At 52.3% G+C, this 18,524-nt stretch overlaps 2 protein-coding genes across 5 annotated transcripts in view; both read left to right on the forward strand.

Moving 5' to 3' along the window:
- DLGAP3 (DLG associated protein 3) overlaps positions 1-8,744 on the forward strand; it is a 56,949-nt gene extending 48,205 nt beyond the window's left edge. For all 3 annotated transcript variants that reach the window (XM_044770315.2, XM_014864019.3, XM_044770314.2), the window contains 4 exons: positions 5,246-5,730; positions 6,713-6,804; positions 7,064-7,207; positions 7,905-8,744. In XM_044770315.2, the coding sequence (XP_044626250.1) occupies positions 5,246-5,730; positions 6,713-6,804; positions 7,064-7,207; positions 7,905-8,123 (940 nt within the window). In that variant the 3' untranslated portion in view covers positions 8,124-8,744. The remainder of the gene's footprint in view (positions 1-5,245; positions 5,731-6,712; positions 6,805-7,063; positions 7,208-7,904) is intronic.
- A 4,763-nt stretch (positions 8,745-13,507) lies between these two features.
- SMIM12 (small integral membrane protein 12) lies at positions 13,508-17,716 on the forward strand. Of its 2 annotated transcripts, none has more exons than XM_014864017.3 (2): positions 13,508-13,651; positions 16,769-17,716. In XM_014864017.3, exon 2 carries the CDS (start codon positions 16,774-16,776, stop codon positions 17,050-17,052), a length of 279 nt encoding a protein of 92 aa, XP_014719503.1. In that variant the 5' UTR covers positions 13,508-13,651; positions 16,769-16,773; the 3' UTR covers positions 17,053-17,716. The 2 variants fall into 2 exon arrangements, with proteins under 2 accessions (XP_014719503.1, XP_014719504.1); XM_014864018.3 differs by lacking the exon at positions 13,508-13,651 and adding an exon at positions 13,700-13,856.
- The last annotated feature ends 808 nt before the right edge of the window (positions 17,717-18,524 follow it).

Below are 18,524 nucleotides of genomic sequence, written 5' to 3' on the forward strand. Positions count from 1 at the left end.
CTAGAGCTGGTTTCTAACCTGTGTTTTCAGCTGTGGGTGAAGACCACGGCAAATACTGCCAAATCCAGAACCAAATAGGGACATAAGCCCTGGACTTCACTACCGTGAAAATGCATCTGTTATAGTTAGGATTAGGTTTGGCTGTGAGTTACAGGAAACCCTCAAATGATAGTGACTTAAATATGATAGAAATTTATTTCTCTTTTGCTTAGAGGAAGGTCAGAGAGAGTCAGGTGAGGGCTGGTAGGTGCTCCACAATGACAGGACCCAGGCTCCTTCTATCTTATTGCTCCTCCATCCTTCTCATTTGGCTTCCATTTCATGTTCCAAGATGGCTGCTTGAGATCCAGCCATCATGTCTGCATTCTGGTCAGCAGGGAGGAGGAAGGAACAAAAAATGTCATGCCTTCTCTTTTTAAGAACATTTCCTGGAAGTTGCACACACCTCTTCTGCTTATATCCTATGAATTAGAACTTAGCCACATGGCTACAGCTAGCTGCTAGGGAGATTGGTAAAAGAATCTGTATTCAAAGTGGCCTTGTGTCCAGCATAAAATTGTGGGATTCTATTACTAAGGAAGAAAAGGAGGATGGATGCTGGGGGATGATTAGTGGTCTCTTCCATCCTTCCAACCAACCAACCAGCCACTCACCCAGCGTCTGTTTGAGAAATTGCCCTATTCAGTAAGGGAGACAGATATGCAAATAACTACAATCCAATGTGCTATGGAGTATAAAAGAGGTTTTATTGAGTACTGTGGGAGAACAGATGGAAACGATCAACAGCAATCATAATAATTAATAACTACAATGCCCTAGCTGGGTTCTCAGTGCTACATTCCCATGATTTTCTTTGTCCCTTTCTTTTCAGTGAGAGCAACAACCCTTCCTGCCTCTCTATATAGTAGCTTACATTCACAATGGGCAGGCCCGGTGCTCTTCTAAGTTCTTTACATCTGTTATCTCATAACAACCTTACCAGCAGTTGTGTTGTCATTCTCATTGATAGATGAGGAAACTGAGGCACAAGCCATGGAGCTGGGCTGCCTTCCCGAAAGATGCTCATTCTCCTTCCTTCCTCCACCCTCCCACCCCCGAATCTCCAGCAGACAACCTCCCTGCTCACTTCACTGTAACCACTGAGGTCATCTGGTGGGACGTCTCTCCACTTCCCGACCAACCCCCAACTTGCTTGCATCTCTTCCCTCCACCAGTCCTGCCTCGGAGGTGGAAGCATCTGCCTTCCTGATGAGAGCCACCCCTCTCGCTCATTCCTAGGGAGGCACTGCAGTGGAATGGTTTAAGAGCTGCCCTCTGCAGCCAGACTGTACTAATTTGGTAACCATCTGATCTTAGGAAGTCACTTAACCTCTCTAAGCCTCAGTTTTCTTATCTGTAAGTAGGGGTGTTACTAACACCCTTATCATAGCACTGTTTCTGAGGGCTGAGCATGTCGATTCATGTAAAGTGCTTAGCCTGGCACATACTAAGTGCTCAGAGGGTGTTAATTATTATTTGCCCCCCTTATATCTAGTCCTTGGACAACTGTCTCTCTCTTCTCTATCTCTAATCAATTTCTCTTTACAGGCTATATTCGTTTCCTATTGTTGCTGTAATAAACTGCCACAAATTTCGCAACATCCAATAATGCATGTTTATTATCTTACATTTCTGGAGGTCACAAATCTGAACTGGGATTCCTGGGCTAGAATCAAGGTGTTGGCAGTCCTGATCCCTTCTGGAGGCTCTGGGAAGAATCCATTTTGTCAGCTTTTCCAGTTTATAGAGACTGCCCACATTGCTTGGCTTGTAGCCCGCTTCTGTCTTCAAAGCCGCCAATGGCGAGTCGAGTCCTCACCTTGCATCATGCTCCAACCTTGATCCTGTCGTCCCATCTCCTTCCCTGGTTCTTACTCTCCTGCCTCCCTCTTTCACTTATAAGGACTCTTGTGATTAACTTGGACACACCTGGATAATCCAGGCTCTTCTCATCTCAAGATCCTCAATGTAATCATATCTGTAAAGTCCCTCTTTCCATGGAGGTAACAAATCCAGAGGTTCCAGGAATTAGGACATGGACCTCTTTGGGCAGCCATTATTCTACCTACCCTACAGGTTCTCTCCCCTTGGGATATGGCACATGAGAACAATCCTAAACAAAATACCCCTCCCTTATTTTCCCAGCTTTATTGAGATATAATTGACAACCAAAATATTCCTCCCTTAAAGGTACACTGTCTTCTCTCTTCCTCCCTTCTCAACCCAGCTCTTTGAAAGCGTTGTCTTGCCTAGTTTTCTCCACCTCCTGACAACCCCCTGCCACCTGCGTCTGCCCCCATCCTCCACCAAACCTACTCTCGCCTTGATTGCCAATGGCTTCCATATTGCCAGATCAGTGGACACCTTTCATTCTTAACTGGCTGCATTTTCCCTGTTGGCTGCTCATTCCTTCTTGAGACCCTCTGTCCTCTATCTGCCTTTGGGTGACTTTCTGCTCGTTTTCTTCCTCTTCCTGTCTGGCCTAGACCCCTCTGTGGGCTACACTATCTCCACCCACCCCTGAAATGTCTGTGTCTCCCAGGGCTTTAGAGCTTTGTTGCATTGTTCTTTTTTTGGAAATCACACTGCTGGTTCTAAATGCCACTTGCACAAGGATGGCGGACTCCTGCATGAGCTGTGCAAATCTCTGGCCCCTAGCTGGGAGTGTTGGTGGAGATGGTGCTTCCTGTAATACCATAAGCTCCTCAACTTCTTTGGCCTTCCTTGAAGTAAACACAGTGAGAGAGCTCACTTGAGAACCATGAAGCCTGGGGCACTTATGCTTCTGTTCCAGACTGTGTGTCCTATTTCCATCAAGACAGAGCATGACCCTCTCTGGACCCCTCAGAGGACAGGTGAAAGGCAGCAAACCCAGTGATGCCAAAGGACAGGTCCCTGTGGGGATAACAGGAAAGCAGGCTGGGAAGGCAGATCTTCAATAATGTGTTTCTTGGGGCAAGCCCCACCTTTCCCTGCGTGGTTTGCAACTGCTGGATCTCTGAAGGAGCCCAAAGCTAACTGGAGCTCAAAGGCACAAAAATATTTAAAGGGAACCAAAATGTGTCCTAATAATTCAGTTAGACACACAAGACTCTCACCAGACAGAACAATTTAACCGAACAGTGGGGCTGCCTCCAAATGCAAGAAGACTGCTGAGGGAGGTGCGGTACTGAGGATGTTCTTGGGGGCGGTCAGGAGGTTCGCAGAAGAAGAGGGGACTTGAGCAGGGAATGGACAGGGAGCGAGCAGGAGGAATGCCATTTCAGGCAGGGGAATAGCATGTGCAAAGGCTCAGAGTGAGAGCTAGTATAAGCCACTTGGGGAACAAGGAGAATGGAGGGGGGAAGAGGCTGGAGAGGAGGACCGCATCCAGAGAATATGCCAGCATGGGGTAGATGCTAGCATTGGAAGCACGAACTTTATCTTATTAGTGATGGGGAGCTATGGGAGAGTATGGAGCAGGGGAATGAGTTGGCAGAGGTCAGCTTCAGGAAGACTACTCCAGTATGGATGGGTGAGGGAATGTTGGGCCCCAGATCTTAAAATATGCAAGGTATAATTTTAGAGAGAGGAGGTACCTTGGCAATTACTCGTCCATTCCTATCATTTTATATAGTGTGTATATATGTGTGTGTGTATTTACATATAATATATAATCATATATATCATATATTTTAAATACACATATATAGTAGATGACCTAGATGGAGAGTGAGTGACTTCCCAAAGGCATAGAGCAGCAAGGCCAGTATTAGAACTCAGATCTGACTCCTAGTCCAGTGCTCTTCTGCACTGTCCTGAGTGGAGGCAGAGGGGTCTGAGTCAAGGCAGAGGGTGATGCAAATCTTGACGAGGGCAGACGCCAAGGTGAAGACCATGTGGGAAGCAATGCAGATGTGTTCTCGCTTTCTCTCCCTCTGGGTGGGGGTTGGGACATAGGGCTCGTTGGAGACTGCACATGAGTGCATCTCTCTTTCCTGGGTCCTGCAGCATCCTTCTGGGCCTGGTTTCTATGGCAACAGGCTCCCAGCAGGCAGCCCGCCAGCTGGAGGGAAGCAGGCAGGCAAGGCAGGCAGGGAGAGACGGCCTGGGCAGCAGGAGGAAAGCTGAAGTTGTGGGGGTTGGGGGAGTCTCCTGGGAAGCTGGAGGGGCCCCTGGAGTTGGCCCCCCAAGGCCTTCTCTCGTCTGACCATATGGGGGTGGCAGTAGCTTAGGACACATGGGTCTTTCTTTTATAGTCCTTGAATTTCCAAACCTCAAACTTCTGTTCACCTCCCCTGCCACCCCCGCATCTCCTGACTCCCTCTTCTTCAAGTGTTGGCTGATCAGCCTCATGCACCTCAGGGGGCCACTGACTTCTTCACAGAAAAGAGCCCCAACTCTGAACTCAGGGGGGTAAAAAAAAGAACAAGGCCAATTGACTTTCTGTTTTGCATAGTATTTGCATATTATTAACTCAAAGACAAGAAATTTCCAGGCCCTGTGTTATTCCTGCCAACAACTTAATTCAACTCCACTGGCACCGGCTGGCTGACTGTGTCTGGCCAGGCTCTGGGCTGAGCCATGGGGGTCCCCAGAGGAAAAGTCCTCCCAGCTGCAGCCACCCCCACCCCGCAGCTGCTCCAAGGCAATTCTTCCTGATGTTCTAGCAGCCTGTGTGGTGGGAAGTGCTTCTGCTGTGCAGCCTGCAGCCCTGGGTCCAAATCTTGGCTCTCTGGGTGACCATGGGCCTCTCTGGGCCTTCTTTCATTCATCTCTCTGTAGGGCTGAGGACATACCAGCACAGCTGGCGTAAACTAGCAAAGACATACCGTTTGTTAAAATGCTGAAGTATTTCTGTATTCATTGGTAAAGAACCACCACCCTAGACCCTCCCTGGGCCCCTCTGGTCTGCCCCATGATCCAGCTTCTGCAGGGTGATGCCCTGGCACTTCTCTGTGTCTGTTCTGGTTGGTGTATGCCAGCATCTGTTCTGCCCATGGAGTACAGATAGTTAAATATTTTGAATATCACCGCTGTCCAGAGGCGTTATGAAGTATATTAGGTACCCACCCGTTGCAAGGACTGATATATTTAAAGGTCGTGGATTAATGTTCATCATTTTGCACGTTTCCTTTCTCCTTCCTTTTCCTTTTGGCCTGAGTAGGGGATGAGGGCTGGGATAAGACTGGGCAGGGGCAGAGATGACAGCCACCTCTCTCACCAGGCGGGCGAGGTTCAAGCGCTCCAACAGTGTGACAGCCGGCGTGCAGGCAGACCTGGAGCTGGAGGGCCTGGCCGGCCTGGCCACAGTGGCCACAGAAGACAAGGCTCTGCAGTTTGGACGCTCTTTCCAGAGGCACGCCTCTGAGCCCCAGCCCGGGCCCCGGGCCCCCACCTACTCAGTCTTCCGCACGGTCCACACGCAAGGCCAGTGGGCCTACCGCGAGGGCTACCCACTGCCGTATGAGCCGCCGGCCACCGATGGGTCGCCCGGCCCTGCCCCCGCCTCCACCCCCGGCCCCGGGGCCGGCCGCCGTGACTCCTGGATGGAGCGGGGCTCACGTAGCCTCCCCGACTCAGGCCGCACGTCCCCCTGCCCACGGGACGGCGAGTGGTTCATCAAGATGCTGAGGGCGGAGGTGGAGAAGCTGGAGCACTGGTGCCAGCAGATGGAGCGCGAGGCGGAGGACTATGAGCTGCCCGAGGAGAGTGAGTGGGATGCTCTGGGGGCGCCTCCGGCCTCGTGTGCGTGGAGGCATCCTGGCTCACTGGAGAGCAGCGGGCCAGCAGCACAATGGGAGAGCACTTTGGTTGGGTGTGAGCGTGCCTTCCTTGCTGTTCGGTTCTTTAGCCCCGAACCTTGGTGGGTCCCCATTGGCAGCAGGGCATGCCGGGAGCTCTTGGAAGGAAGTAGGGAGCAGCTTCAGAGGCCAGGGCTAGGACCAGGGAAAGTGACGAGGCAAAAAGGCTGAGCCGTCTAGGAGATGGCCGCCAGTCCAAGTCACCAAGTCCATGGGGGTCAAGGGGATTCTGCTCCGACCTGGGCTTGTGTGGGGATCTGGGTCTGATCCAGGTGTTGCGACCAGGACTTCAAGGCAGAGGAGGAGGCAGTGCACAATTTCAGGTCATGCCTGAGGCGTAGGGGAAGGGGATTCAGCCGAGACATGGCCCTGGCCTGAGGGAGGACATGGCCGTTCCCTGCAAGTCCAGACTGAGGGGAGACACAGTCTCACCCTGGAATCCCCAAGTTGATGGGATGGTGACTGGGAAGACAAGAGGCACACACGTGAAATTATTCAGTAATTCTTAATGAGCCAAGGAATCATATACTGATGAGTGACAAAGTTCAGCCAGTGGGTAGTTATTAAGCTAGTGCTTGGCTGAGGCTATAGGGCTAGGCTGGAGCTGGTGCCCATCTGTTCTGTGACGTGGGAGGGAAGAAGGACACAGGCGGGTAAGCACTCAAGAAATGCCAGTTATATGAAGGAAGAAACATCAGTGTCTGAGGATTCCGTCTTGGTGACATGGGATAGGAGCTGCTTGTTAGGAACTGGAGGATGGGATGGGGAGGGGATTGGAGGAGACTGATGGGTAGACAGTGCCAGATAATGGACGGGTCAGAGTCATTCAGGGCAGACTTCCTGGAGGTGGGGGAAGGAGAGCTCTCCCTAAATCTCCTTCTGTTCTCCAGTCCTGGAGAAGATCCGCAGTGCCGTGGGCAGCACACAACTTCTCCTGTCCCAGAAGGTTCAGCAGTTTTTCCGGCTGTGTCAGCAAAGCATGGTGAGTGCCCAGGAATGGAGAGCCTACCAGATGTGTGTACCTGTAGGAGGCCAAGTGTGTATATGCCTGGAGGTGAGACCAGGTGTTTGTGCCCGAGAGAGAAGTCTGGGCTCTTTCTTGTCTCCCTGTCTCCCAGGCCCTACTCCACTCTCCCAAGTTGAGCTTCCTGACAGTAAGGGTGGGTGGGGCTTTCTCTGATCCTGGCTGGAGCACAGACCTCGCTGACTGGCTGTCCCTCTTCTGTCTTTCTCTGCTGCAGGACCCCACTGCGTTCCCTGTGCCCACCTTCCAGGACCTGGCGGGTTTCTGGGACCTCCTGCAGCTCTCTATCGAGGATGTGACCCTCAAGTTCCTGGAGCTACAGCAACTCAAGGCCAACAGCTGGAAACTCCTGGAACCTAAGGTGGGGGGAGGTCCCTTCAAGCCAAGAGGCCAGACCTGGGAAAATGCCCTTCCCCAAAGTGGAGGGGTGGAAGGGGCAGGAGAAGAGACCCATGGGCAGCAAAGGCAGCCCTGGACAGGTGATGGGGACCCTCTTCTTCCACAATGACCGCACTCTTGGTCACTGCCGTCTGCTTGGCTTCATCACTGCCTGAGCTGCCAGAACCCTGAGGTGCCTGCAGCCACCCTGGACCAGCTGCAGTTTGAGGAAGCAGAACTAGAGCTTCCAGAAGGGCAGACTGCCCTCAGCTCAAACCGAGGCCCAGAGGCGACCTTGAGGGTCCCCTCAGCCCTCATCTCACCTTGTGAGACCTTGTCTGTGATGGGGCCCAGAGGCCTCGTATGTGAACCCCCATTGCCCTGCCCGGGGGAGCTGCCCTCCTCCCCATCTGGAATGAAAACATCCGCTTCCCCGGAGGGAGTGCTCCAGAACGGCTCCACCAGGGGGCGCTCGAATCAAATCAATTATTTTTTAATGAAAAATGTGGGTTTGACCTTGTCAGAACAAGTACATCTGGGGCTTCAGGTGTTGGCGGATTCTAACCGCACCCACGTGGCGGAGCCACAAGATGTTAATCCCTCCGGGCCGTGGGGGGTAAACTGGGAAGTCGGGGTGGGACCCCGTCGCCGAACTAAGCCGCCGCCCCCTCTGCCGGCAGGAGGAGAAGAAGGTCCCTCCGCCGATACCAAAGAAGCCGTCGCGGGGCCGGGGCGTGCCGGTGAAGGAGCGCTCCCTGGACTCGGTGGACCGGCAGCGGCAGGAAGCGCGCAAGCGGCTCCTGGCGGCCAAGCGCGCCGCCTCCTTCCGCCACAGCTCGGCCACCGAGAGCGCCGACAGCATCGAGATCTACATCCCCGAGGCCCAGACCAGGCTGTGACCGGCCCGGCCCGCCCAGCCCGGGCCCGCGGTTTTCTACCCGTACTGTACACCCAGCGTCGAGGTCACTGTGATCGCGGGCCGCCCCGTGCGCCCGCCCCGCCGGCACCGCACGCCCCGGCCCCTCCTGCCCATCACACTCTCGTGGGTTTTTTACCTTCCTGACCCCACGCGAAGGCGCCCGGGCTGGGCTGGGGGCCGTGCCTCTCCGCCCTGCGCCCCCACCTGGACTCCCCTCCCTCCTGGTCCGACGCTTCGTCCCCACCTCCTCCCCATGGGCACCATCTCTACCATTACTTCCCCCCACGGGCCAGGCCGGGCCGGGTCCCCCATCTGGGCTCTGCGTCCCCCCCACCCCGCGGGGCTGGGCTTCGTGGGGAATCAAGCTTCGTGGCTTTTTATGAAGAATCCCGAACCCCGCCTAGGAGCCCGCTCCACCCTCAGCCCTCAGCCCACCGGGCCCAGGGACCACAGTGGCTGGACCAACCCAGGACCAGGGCGCCTGGGCCTCTCCCCTCTCCCAGCTGCTGGGGAGGGGAGATGGGGGCTTCCCCTCACCACACCTGTGGCTGTTCCCACACCCCCTTGAGTATCCCAGGAAAAATAAAACGGCAGAACTGCACTCGAGCCACCTGCTCTCTCCAGAAGAAGCCACCTCTGCCCCGTGCGTGGGGAACAGTGGGTGGAGGGAGGAGCGGCTGGGAGCCCACGCTCTTGGTTTCGGGAGAGCGGGGGTTGCCTGGGCCAGCCAGGGAAAAGGGGATTCGGCCCTCTGGCGGCCACAGAAGACCTGAGCAGTGCTGGAGGGATCCGGATGGGGTGAAGAGAGGAGGACTTCGACCTCTCCACTCCTCCTAGCTCAGTCCATTTCTCTCTCTGCCTCCCAGGGTTCCCGCAGAGAGGGAAGCCCAGAGCCCCCGCAGAGAGGGAAGCCCAGAGCCCGGTGCCTGGCACACAGCATGTGCTCAATAAACAGGGGGTGCTGTTATTCTCAGATATGGACAAATAATTGGTTTCCTTTCCCCTAAAGGCCCACTGTTCCCTCTGCTCCAGTCATTCCTGATCAGCAGTAGAAAAACTCTTCAATTAAGTGCATCACGTTTTCTGATGCCTCCTATGGGTGGGCACTTTGGTGGGGGCACAGGAGGAGGAGAACACAACTTTCCTAGGAAGCTAAATGGCAACCCAAACGCAGTGGTGATGACTAATATTTATGGGGTGCTTATTGTGGGTTAGGCAGGGGGTGAGTGCTTCACATGCATGAGGCTCATCCTTAGGACAGGTGAGACAGCAGAAGCTCAGGAGAGCTTAAGGGACTTGTCCAAAGTCACAGGCGGGGCTAAGAGAGGTGGGCCTGGGTCTGTCGAATGCTAAACCATGAGTTTTTAGCTCGACAGCCTTCGGAGCCCAGAAAGAGTTTGATGGCAGCCCTCACCCAGAAAGCCACCTTTCCAATCCCTGGGGTTGATGTATGCCCCTGAGACAGGAGAAAAAGCCTTCCAAGGGGTTGGCTGCTCTTCTGGGCCACACTGGATGTGAGCCTGGCGCACAGCATGGGCCACACTAGCCAATTCTGCTCATTCATTCAGCAAACGTTTCTCAAGATTTCCTATTGGCACTGTCCAGCACCGGGGAGATAGCCCTAAACAAGTGTAGTTTCTACTTCAATGGCTCTAACGGTCTTATGGGAACAACAGACAAGTAAACAAGCAGTTACAATAAAAGGTGAGTGCTGGGAAGATGACTGGGTATTAGCCACTGAAGGGCGGCTGGGGCTAGGAAGAATGATCCACAATCACAGAACAGCCATGCAAAGGCCTGGAGGAGAAAGAGGCGTTGGGAGTGCAGAGGCTTGATCATGCTGGGCTTTTGGGTCAGTTTGAGGAAGGTGGGTCTGGGCCCTGAGGGCCATGGGGAGCCACAGAAGGAGTTTGAACAGGTGAGTGGCATGAACAGATATTTTACAGGCTGGTCTGGGAGACCACCTGAAAAGCAAGAGATCATACACACACACTCCTGTGAGACCACTGGAAGGTGGAGAGGACTCCCATATGATCCCAGTTCCCACAAAGGAATCAGCCTGGAGCTTATGCCAAACAGATTCCCTAGCCCTATCCAGGATTTAGTGAAGAGACTCTCTGCCCTCAAATGAGTTTTTAACAAGTGCACCTGGTGGTTCTGCTGGGCAGCCAGGTGTGGAAACACTTAGATTGGAGGACGGTCTAAAGGTTTCAACTGGAAATGCTCACTTGTCTGTTTCCCCAGACTGGCCAAGTGAGGCTCTGGCTGGGTCACTTTACCTCTCTGAGATTCAGTTTTCTCATCTCTGAAATTGGGACATGGATGAGGTTTGAACTAGACAATACTCAGAGCAATCCTGTTGTTATCAGCACCATTTTACAGATGAGAAAACTGAGGCTTGGAGAGGTTAAACAGCTTACCCCAAATCACAAAGCTGGGAAGTGGCTGAGTCTGGGTTTAACTCTCATAGTACAGTATGTGTTTTTTTTATGGGTCTATGTCTTTTCCCAGAAACTGGGCCAGGTTTCCCAGGGACCGTGAGATATATGGGAGTGGGCACAGAGGACCAGGGCAGTACCTGCAACTGTGTGGGCATCCTGCTGCAGACATGAAGTCTAAGATCTCCCTGTGTGGGCTGATGTTGAGAGGAGTCTCCTTGGGGTGCTGTGGCTGGGTAGCTGTGCTGGGCTCCATAGGTAAGTGAAGGATTAGAGCCCGTCCCTGTGTTTGAGTTGCTCGCAGTCTGGCATAGCCAGGCACATAAACAGAAAGGTACAGTACAAAGGGAAGCCTGCTCTCCCAGAGGGGCTGCAGAGACCAGGGAGGGAGCCTCTAGCAGCTGGGGGGTCTGGGAAAGCTTTCAGACTCAGAGAACTGGGTCTTGCAGAATGAAATAGAGTTTTGCAATCAAGAAAAAGAGGGGAAGATGTTCATTTCAGGCAACAGGACCAGCTTGGGCAAAGGCATGGAAGGGTATGTGTGTGGAGAAGGATGGGAAGAGCAGAGACTGGAGAGAGGTGACAGGCTAGGACAGAGGGGTAGAGGGCATAGAGAAGATGTGGCCAAAAGGGAACCATGGGGAGGGGGGTTAAGCTGGAGATTTCATGGTTTTATTTAAGTTCTTGAAAGACTCTTTGGCCAAGAGAAGTGAAATGGACTGGAGGGGGCAATGGAAGGCAAGACCACCACTGAGGGAGTCGTGAAGGTGGTCCAGGTCATAGATGATGATGATGAATCTGAGAGATTCAGGCATCAGATTCAGGAGGCAGAGGTGCTATGTGCTGGATCTGGGGAATAGGCAAAGATGAAGAGGCCTTGAAGATGCCACTCAGGTTTTTAACTTAGTGAATAAGTAATGCCATAAATGGACATAGGATATTACAGAAGGAGGAAGAAATCTGGAGGATACTGACCATACCGGTGACCATTTACTGAGCACTTAGGAGGTACCAACCAAGCACTTTCTAGGTATTTGGTGAATTAGTACTCAGAAAAGCCCTAGGGGGTGGGTACTACTATTGTCTTTTTTTAAAACGAAGAGTGTAAATAGCTTTTCTGAGTTAGGAGGCAGCAGAGCCGGGATTTGAACCCAGATCTGTCTGGCTCCTAAGTCTGTGCTCTCAAGCCCCACTCGGCTCTGCCTGATGGAACTGCTAGCCATCACTGGAGACTCCGGTCAAGGGCAAGTTCCTCCAGGGAGCCTTCCCCGATTCTTCCCGGGGCTCCTTCTCTGTGCCACTTGTGCATACTTCTGTTGATACATTTCTCCTGTTCTATTGATGTTTTTAGACCTGTGTTCTTCCTGGTCAGCCAGAGAACTCCTGCGGGCAGGGATGGTCTCAGTCATTTTTGCATCCCCAATGCCTATCACACATTAATTGGCTTACTGAATGCTAGTTATTCCAGGCAGTTCTGTTCCCTTCTCCTCTACCTATTCAATAAGTGAACAAGGTCTGCTATTCCACGTATTTCTTTATACTGTTCCTTTCTCTCCATCTCCACTGCCAGAGGTTAGCATTGAGCTCCTCGAGATTGTAGAGGAAAAGCGTATCCATAAACCTGATTATGCAGTCTAGGAGGCTTCCTACTGAGGTGTCCCTTCAGCTTGAAAAATGAGCCAGAGCGACCTTGGCTAAAGAAAGGTGGGAAGGGCACTTTCAGGTAGATGAAACAACATAAATAAAGGCACCGAGGTGTGAAACAGTTTGGTCGGCACGGGGGAATACGAGGGGTTTAGCATGTGTTACTAAAGATAAATAAATATGCCTGGCTGAGACTAGAGGGCTGAGGGTGGAAAGGCAGGGCTGGGAGGGGGCATTACCGAGCTTGAGCTTTGGCGTTTGTTTCCATCTGTGATAAAACAGACGTAGGTACAAGGCGCAGCGGGGACACAGAGGAGGGAGTGGATATCTGTGCCTGAGGGGTCAGGTAAGACTTTTGTTGTTAGTGCCGTTGGGTTGACTCCAACTCTCAGTGACCCTGTGTACAGCAGAGTGGAACCCTGCCTGGTCTTTTCGCGCCATCCTCTCACCTATCAGGCACTATGCCAGACAGTGCTCCCCGTCTGTTCACAGGGTTTTCATGGCCAATGTTTTTGGAAGTGGTGGCCAGGTCCTTCTTCCTAGTCTGTCTTGTCTGGAAGCTCCACTGAAACCTGTCCACCATGGGTGACCCTGCTGGTGTTTGAGAAAACGGTGGCATAACTTTCAGCATCACAGCAACACACAGCCACCACAGTATGACAACTGACAGACTGGGCGGGGTGGAGTGGGGATGTGGGGGGTGGGGTTCCCTGACCAGGGAAACAACCTGGGGCACCCTGGTTAGAGCGCCAAATCTTACCCACTAGGTAAGACTTAGGTTTTACTGTATTTCTATTATTTGTAGACTAACAATCGTACCATTTCTTTCCCTGCTTGCTATGTGCCTGGTACAGCACTTTACATACATCATCTCTTCTAACCCTCACAACATCCTGTGAAACAGGTGTTACTACCTTTACACATAAGAGGGAAAGGAGGCTCAGACAGATGAATAATGTTCCCAAGGTCACACAGCTAGAAAGCTAGCCCAGATCTGAAGCGTTCTTAAGCACTAAACTATATTCTGCTAAAGAGAGCTGCTTGAGGTCAGGGATCATGTCTTTTGTTTTTGCGCGCCCAGACCTAGGTCTTAGAAGACGCCTAATAAACATCAGTTGAATAAACCCCTGCTTGACCGACCTTTCACTCTCCCCGCGAGAAAAAGCACGGGGGGACGTCACTGGTAAACCTCCTGGCCACTAGGGGGCGCTGTACCATCTCCGCGAGGCGGGGCCGGGCTGCGGTCGCCTCGCTTCCTCCGGGCCTTTGGCTGGAGCTCAGCCAATCCCTGCGCTCCGAGGGAGCCGGCGGCCGGGGGGCGGGGCCCCGGGGCGAGGCCCGCGGGCCGCTGGGAGTGGCGACATCGGTGCTCCTGGCGGCGGGTGGAGGGCGGGGGCCGGACCGAGGATCGCTGGCCGCGGCGCAGGTGAGCACGCGGTCCCGGCGGGCATTCCCTCGCCCCGGGCGGCTGCCGGAGCTGCCCACTGCCATGGTGACGGCTCCGGGCCGTGACCTCTGAGTAGGGGGAGGGGTCATCGCGAGTGTCCGCTCCGGCCTGGCCTGACGGGTCCCTCTCTTCCCGGAGCTCGGGGACCCTCTGCGGCGAGGGCTTCTCGGCGTCGGGCACGTGGGTGAGGACGGACGCAGGCGTGCCCGTGAGCGTGGTGGGATAGGGCGGGGGAGCGGGAGCCCCGAGGAGGGAGAAGGGTAGGTACGTGGACCCTGCCCTCAAGTGCGCTCCCATCCCTGCCCCGGGCTGAGTGACGGTCAGGGTTAATTCTCCCCCGGCTCAGATCTTCTCTGTCCTCTTCGCCAGTTTCGGGCTGCGGCTTCGGGTCTCGTTGGGCCCCAGGGCCCGGTACCAGGGCAGGTTTCCCGGCAACTCAGTTGACCTTTACCGGACTCTCAGGCCCCCTCCATGCCGGGCTGGAAATATGCCTCACGGTATTTGCCAGACACGTTTGCCTCTTTCTTTTTGATGCCCTGCGGATGACGTGTTAGACTATCCGGCTTCTCGTAATCAGCTAAGGCACCTGCTGCCGCCTGTTGAGGGCGGCTGGGTGAATGACTGCTGTGGCTTTACACTAGTACGTTGCTTGAGCTGTCAGTCAGTCATTCAACAAACTTTTGGAGCATTTTTTGCCAGGTGGAGTGGAGGAGGAGAGGGATGGATAGGGCACAGTGGGGCCGAACAAACATGGTCTTTGCCCTCTTGGAGCGTCAAGCGTTTTGAGAAACGCAGACTGGTGGGGTAGGCCAGCACAATGGCTGACACAGAGAAAGTGGTTGTAAGTGTTGACTAAATGAATTGACTTATTTGGGAAAGATTAGAATGTGAGCAGGACGACAGAGAGAGACCTTGTGCTGCATATGAGAGATGATAGTAGTTGTGGACTCGTGCTTGATAATATTTTAAGACAAACTGGAAATCTTAGTGGAGAGTTGCTGTTTAGGGAAAGTGTTTGCTTATAAAGAGAGAACTTGCCTAAAAGGAAAGAAAATGGAGAAGTAGTAGGTTAGTGATTCTTAGGGGGTGCTTTTAAACAACTTCCAAATCTTATAATTTCATAAATCTCTGAAAATAATTTTAGAGTTTGCTAAAAGGGAAGCTCTTCTAGGTAGTGAAATGCCAAGTGGATGGGGAAAAAAATTGCAGGAAGCTCTCCTCAAGTCCAGGATTTGGACAGAAACCATACATCTATCTGCAGTGTGTTCTTTCCACTAGAGAGAACACAGGCGTTGAAGTTGGAGAACCTGGGTTCAAAATCAGTGACTCCATCGCTTCTGGTGATCTCGGGCAAGTTGACGCAGTGTCCCTGAGCCTTTGTGGCCTCAGATAAAAATCTGGGCCAGAGATGTTGTGAAGATCAGTTGATGACTAGTGTATGAATTGTCCAGCGTAGTGCCTGGTGTTAAGACGAAAGGCTGGGAGGGGAATCTTGGAGCTGCTGCAGTACTTTCCCTGATGATGGTCCGTTATAGTCTTTCTTGGGTCCACAAAATGCTGGGATTCCTCCAAAGAGAACTGGAACCAAAGAGACGGAGAGCGTCATCTCAGTCTTTGGTAAGGTGTCCACTGTTCACGTTAGACCGGACATAGCCAAGTTGGAGAAATACCTACCAGGGCACAAATGGAATGATTTTTTAGTTGAGACTTTTGGGCAAGCTACTTAATTAACCCTTTGATAATGCCATCTACCTCATAGCGTGGACATGAGGATTAAAGGAGATAGTGTTTATAAAGTGCTTAGCCCCAAGTCTGGCACATAATAAGTACTCAATAAATGGTAGCTATCATTATTATGATCATTGTGAATAATCTTTGATAATTGTTAATAGTGGTAATAATCATTTGAGACTAAATGGCTATTAGAGTGACCCAGTTTGTGTGTTTTTACATTACTTTGGTGTTGTCTTACTTCATTTCAGGAGGCCCTGGGGCCATTCCACTTCTTTTTTTTCTGCCGTGGCTTGTACAGTGGTTTTTTGGTTTTTGGTGAGGAAGATTGGCCCTGAGCTAAAATCTGTTGCCAATTCTCCTCTGTTTTGCTTGAGGCAGACTGTCTCTGAGCTAACATCTGTGCTAATCTTCCTCTGTTTTGTACGTGGGATGCTGCCACAGCATGGCTTGACGAGCAGTGTGTTCGCCGGCCCCTGGGATCCAAACCCGGGAACCCTGGGCTGCTGAAACAAAGCATACAAACTTAACCACAATGCTACTGGGCCGGCCCCGGTACAGTGGTTTTTTTTACGGAGAATTTCCAAGTCCTCATATGTCCAAAGTATGCATAATGGGTTGGTGACATTTTTAGGAGCTTATTATGCAAACGTGAGGATATGGGTTTAATTGAAGAGTGTGTATTTTGAAAGGAGTTTGGCCAGCAGATTTGTAAAGTATAGATTTGTGTCACTGCTAGAAAAATCAAGTTCAGAATAGGAAAGAAAAATTATCTATTTATTTACCTAAAATCCAGAATGCTTGGGTAGTGGATTAGGATTTTGGCTGCGTAAATGTGCTCCTTATTCTTTATGTGAGGCGAAGGAGCTACTGCTCGTTGTCCTGCAGCCAGGAGACTCATAATGGGATTGTGTGTGATGGGGAGAGAGCGGCTGGCTGTGCTCATGGAGAAGTTGTGTAGAACGGAGAAAGGCTCTTTCCCGTTCTTGAGATGTTGGCAAACAGGCACGGGGGCCTGAGGTCTCCATTGGCTTGAAGCTTTCTTAGGTAAGGCTCAGAGGTCCCCTCGTGGGGAACACTGCCATACATGCTTGCATAATTTGCATAAATGTCAAAGAGTCTAGTACATAAAATAGCAATTCTTCCTCCCTGCCCTAACAGTTGAATCTTTCACAATTTCCTAGATCGTTTCAGGAACCCAACTGCTGCATGAAGCCAGGTTCCCCCTTGCATTACTCTCCTTAGGGTGGATGCTCAGTGAATTGTGCCGGGCCACCTGAGAAGTGGAGAGCCCTAGTGGGTTGTCCGTATTTGGTGGGCAGGAGGTGCTAGTTTCTCTCTGATGCTGCCTGTGCTCTTCTGCAGATGTCATGTGGCCTGTGCTTTGGACCGTGGTGCGTACCTATGCTCCTTATGTCACATTTCCTGTTGCCTTTGTGGTCGGGGCCGTGGGCTACCACCTGGAATGGTTCATCAGGGGAAAGGAACCCCAGCCTGTGGAGGAGGAGAAGAGCATCTCAGAGCGCCGGGAGGACCGCAAGCTGGATGAGCTGCTGGGCAAGGACCACACCCAAGTGGTGAGCCTTAAGGACAAGCTGGAATTTGCCCCTAAAGCCGTCCTGAACAGAAACCGCCCCGAGAAGAATTAATGGAGGACGCAGGGCCCCGTGGGTCCTTGCGTGGGCCATGACTAGTCCTGCCACCATGTCAACCCAGCCCCAGAACCCACATCTGATTTGCTCTGTTGCTTATTCTGGCCCCTACTGCACCCGCCACCCAGCCACACACGTACTGGCTGCTCTGCTGTGTTTAGGCAGGCACAGTGGCAGCTGAGGGCCCGTGAAGAGGAAGACCCTTGAGGCTTCTGGCCTCAACGCTGCGTCTGCTGGATGGTGGCCACAACCGCTCAGGCTTCTGCACTTGTGACTGCTCTGCTGGGAACGGTGTGAAGAAATGAACGTTTCGCTCTCGGTCTCCGTGGGGAGGCGGTTCGGCCTCAAGTGGGAGTGGCTGGGGTTGGGGTGTTGCCTTTGGGAGGGACACCTACGTGTCTTGTGCCAGTTTGCGCTGGGAAGAATTCACAAGTCGACCTAGCTCCCTCACTAGTTTTTCCTGTCCTTTGCGCTCATTCTTCCTGAAATCCTGTCCCGTCAGCTCAGGAGGGGGATTCCCTGGGGAGGGAAAGCATTTTTCTGTTTTTGGAAGCCCAGGCTGTTCACCTCCGGGCAGGTGAATTTGCTTGAAAACAATCGCCATCTTCCAGCCACCCCATCACTATGTAGCGCAAAACGTGATTAAAGTGGCATCTGAGAACCGTGTTGATCTAATGCTGTCTTCCACATGGTGTTTGGGGTCTCCGTAGGAGTTGTGCAGGAGCAGGTGTTTCAGGGTGGGGTGACATCGCCTTCACCTCCAGGCTCCGGGGCCTGGAGGCTTTGCTTCAGTCCTGTGGGTGCACTGAATCCTGGAGGCGCAGGATCCCAAGAGCACTTTTATCATGATCGCGAGAGGCTTATAGCACCTCTCAGAGTCTGAATTAGAGGAGACCTGGGGGCTTAACGATTATTATCAAAATTGCCGGTTTCACACACACGTTCCCCTCTAACAATAATAGATGTCCCTTAGAGAACATCCAGTAGGGATTTTAAAAAAAGGGCTCCCACAGTCCCAGGGCTCTAGTGCAGCTAAAAAGTTCACATTTTGTTATCTTTCACTAATTCTTGGCATAGTGTTTTTAGATGATCATTACTGTACATTTAATTTTATATTTTTTCACATAGTTTTTCATATAATCATTTTCCCATCTTGTCATGTGATCTTCATAATCCTAATTGGTTTTTTTTTAAAGATTGGCACCTGAGCTAACAACTGTTGCCAATCTTCTTTATTTATTTTTTCTCCTTTTCTGCTTTTTCTCCCCAAATCCCCCTGGTACATCGTTGTATATCTTAGTTGTGGGTCCTTCTAGTTGTGGCATGTGGGACGCTGTCTCAACATGGCCCGATGAGTGGTGCCATGTCCGCGCCCAGGATCCGAAGTGGTGAAACCCTGGGCTGCTGAAGCGGAACGCGCAAACTAAACTAGTCGGCCACAGGGCTGCCCCCCCCCTTTTTTTTCCTTT

This window comes from Equus asinus, chromosome 5 (genome assembly GCF_041296235.1).
Source record: "Equus asinus isolate D_3611 breed Donkey chromosome 5, EquAss-T2T_v2, whole genome shotgun sequence".
Lineage (NCBI taxonomy): Eukaryota > Metazoa > Chordata > Mammalia > Perissodactyla > Equidae > Equus > Equus asinus.

Bases quoted from the DNA above. Each gene is read 5' to 3' on its own strand.
- SMIM12 (XM_014864017.3), top strand. From the start codon at position 16,774: ATGTGGCCTGTGCTTTGGACCGTGGTGCGTACCTATGCTCCTTATGTC.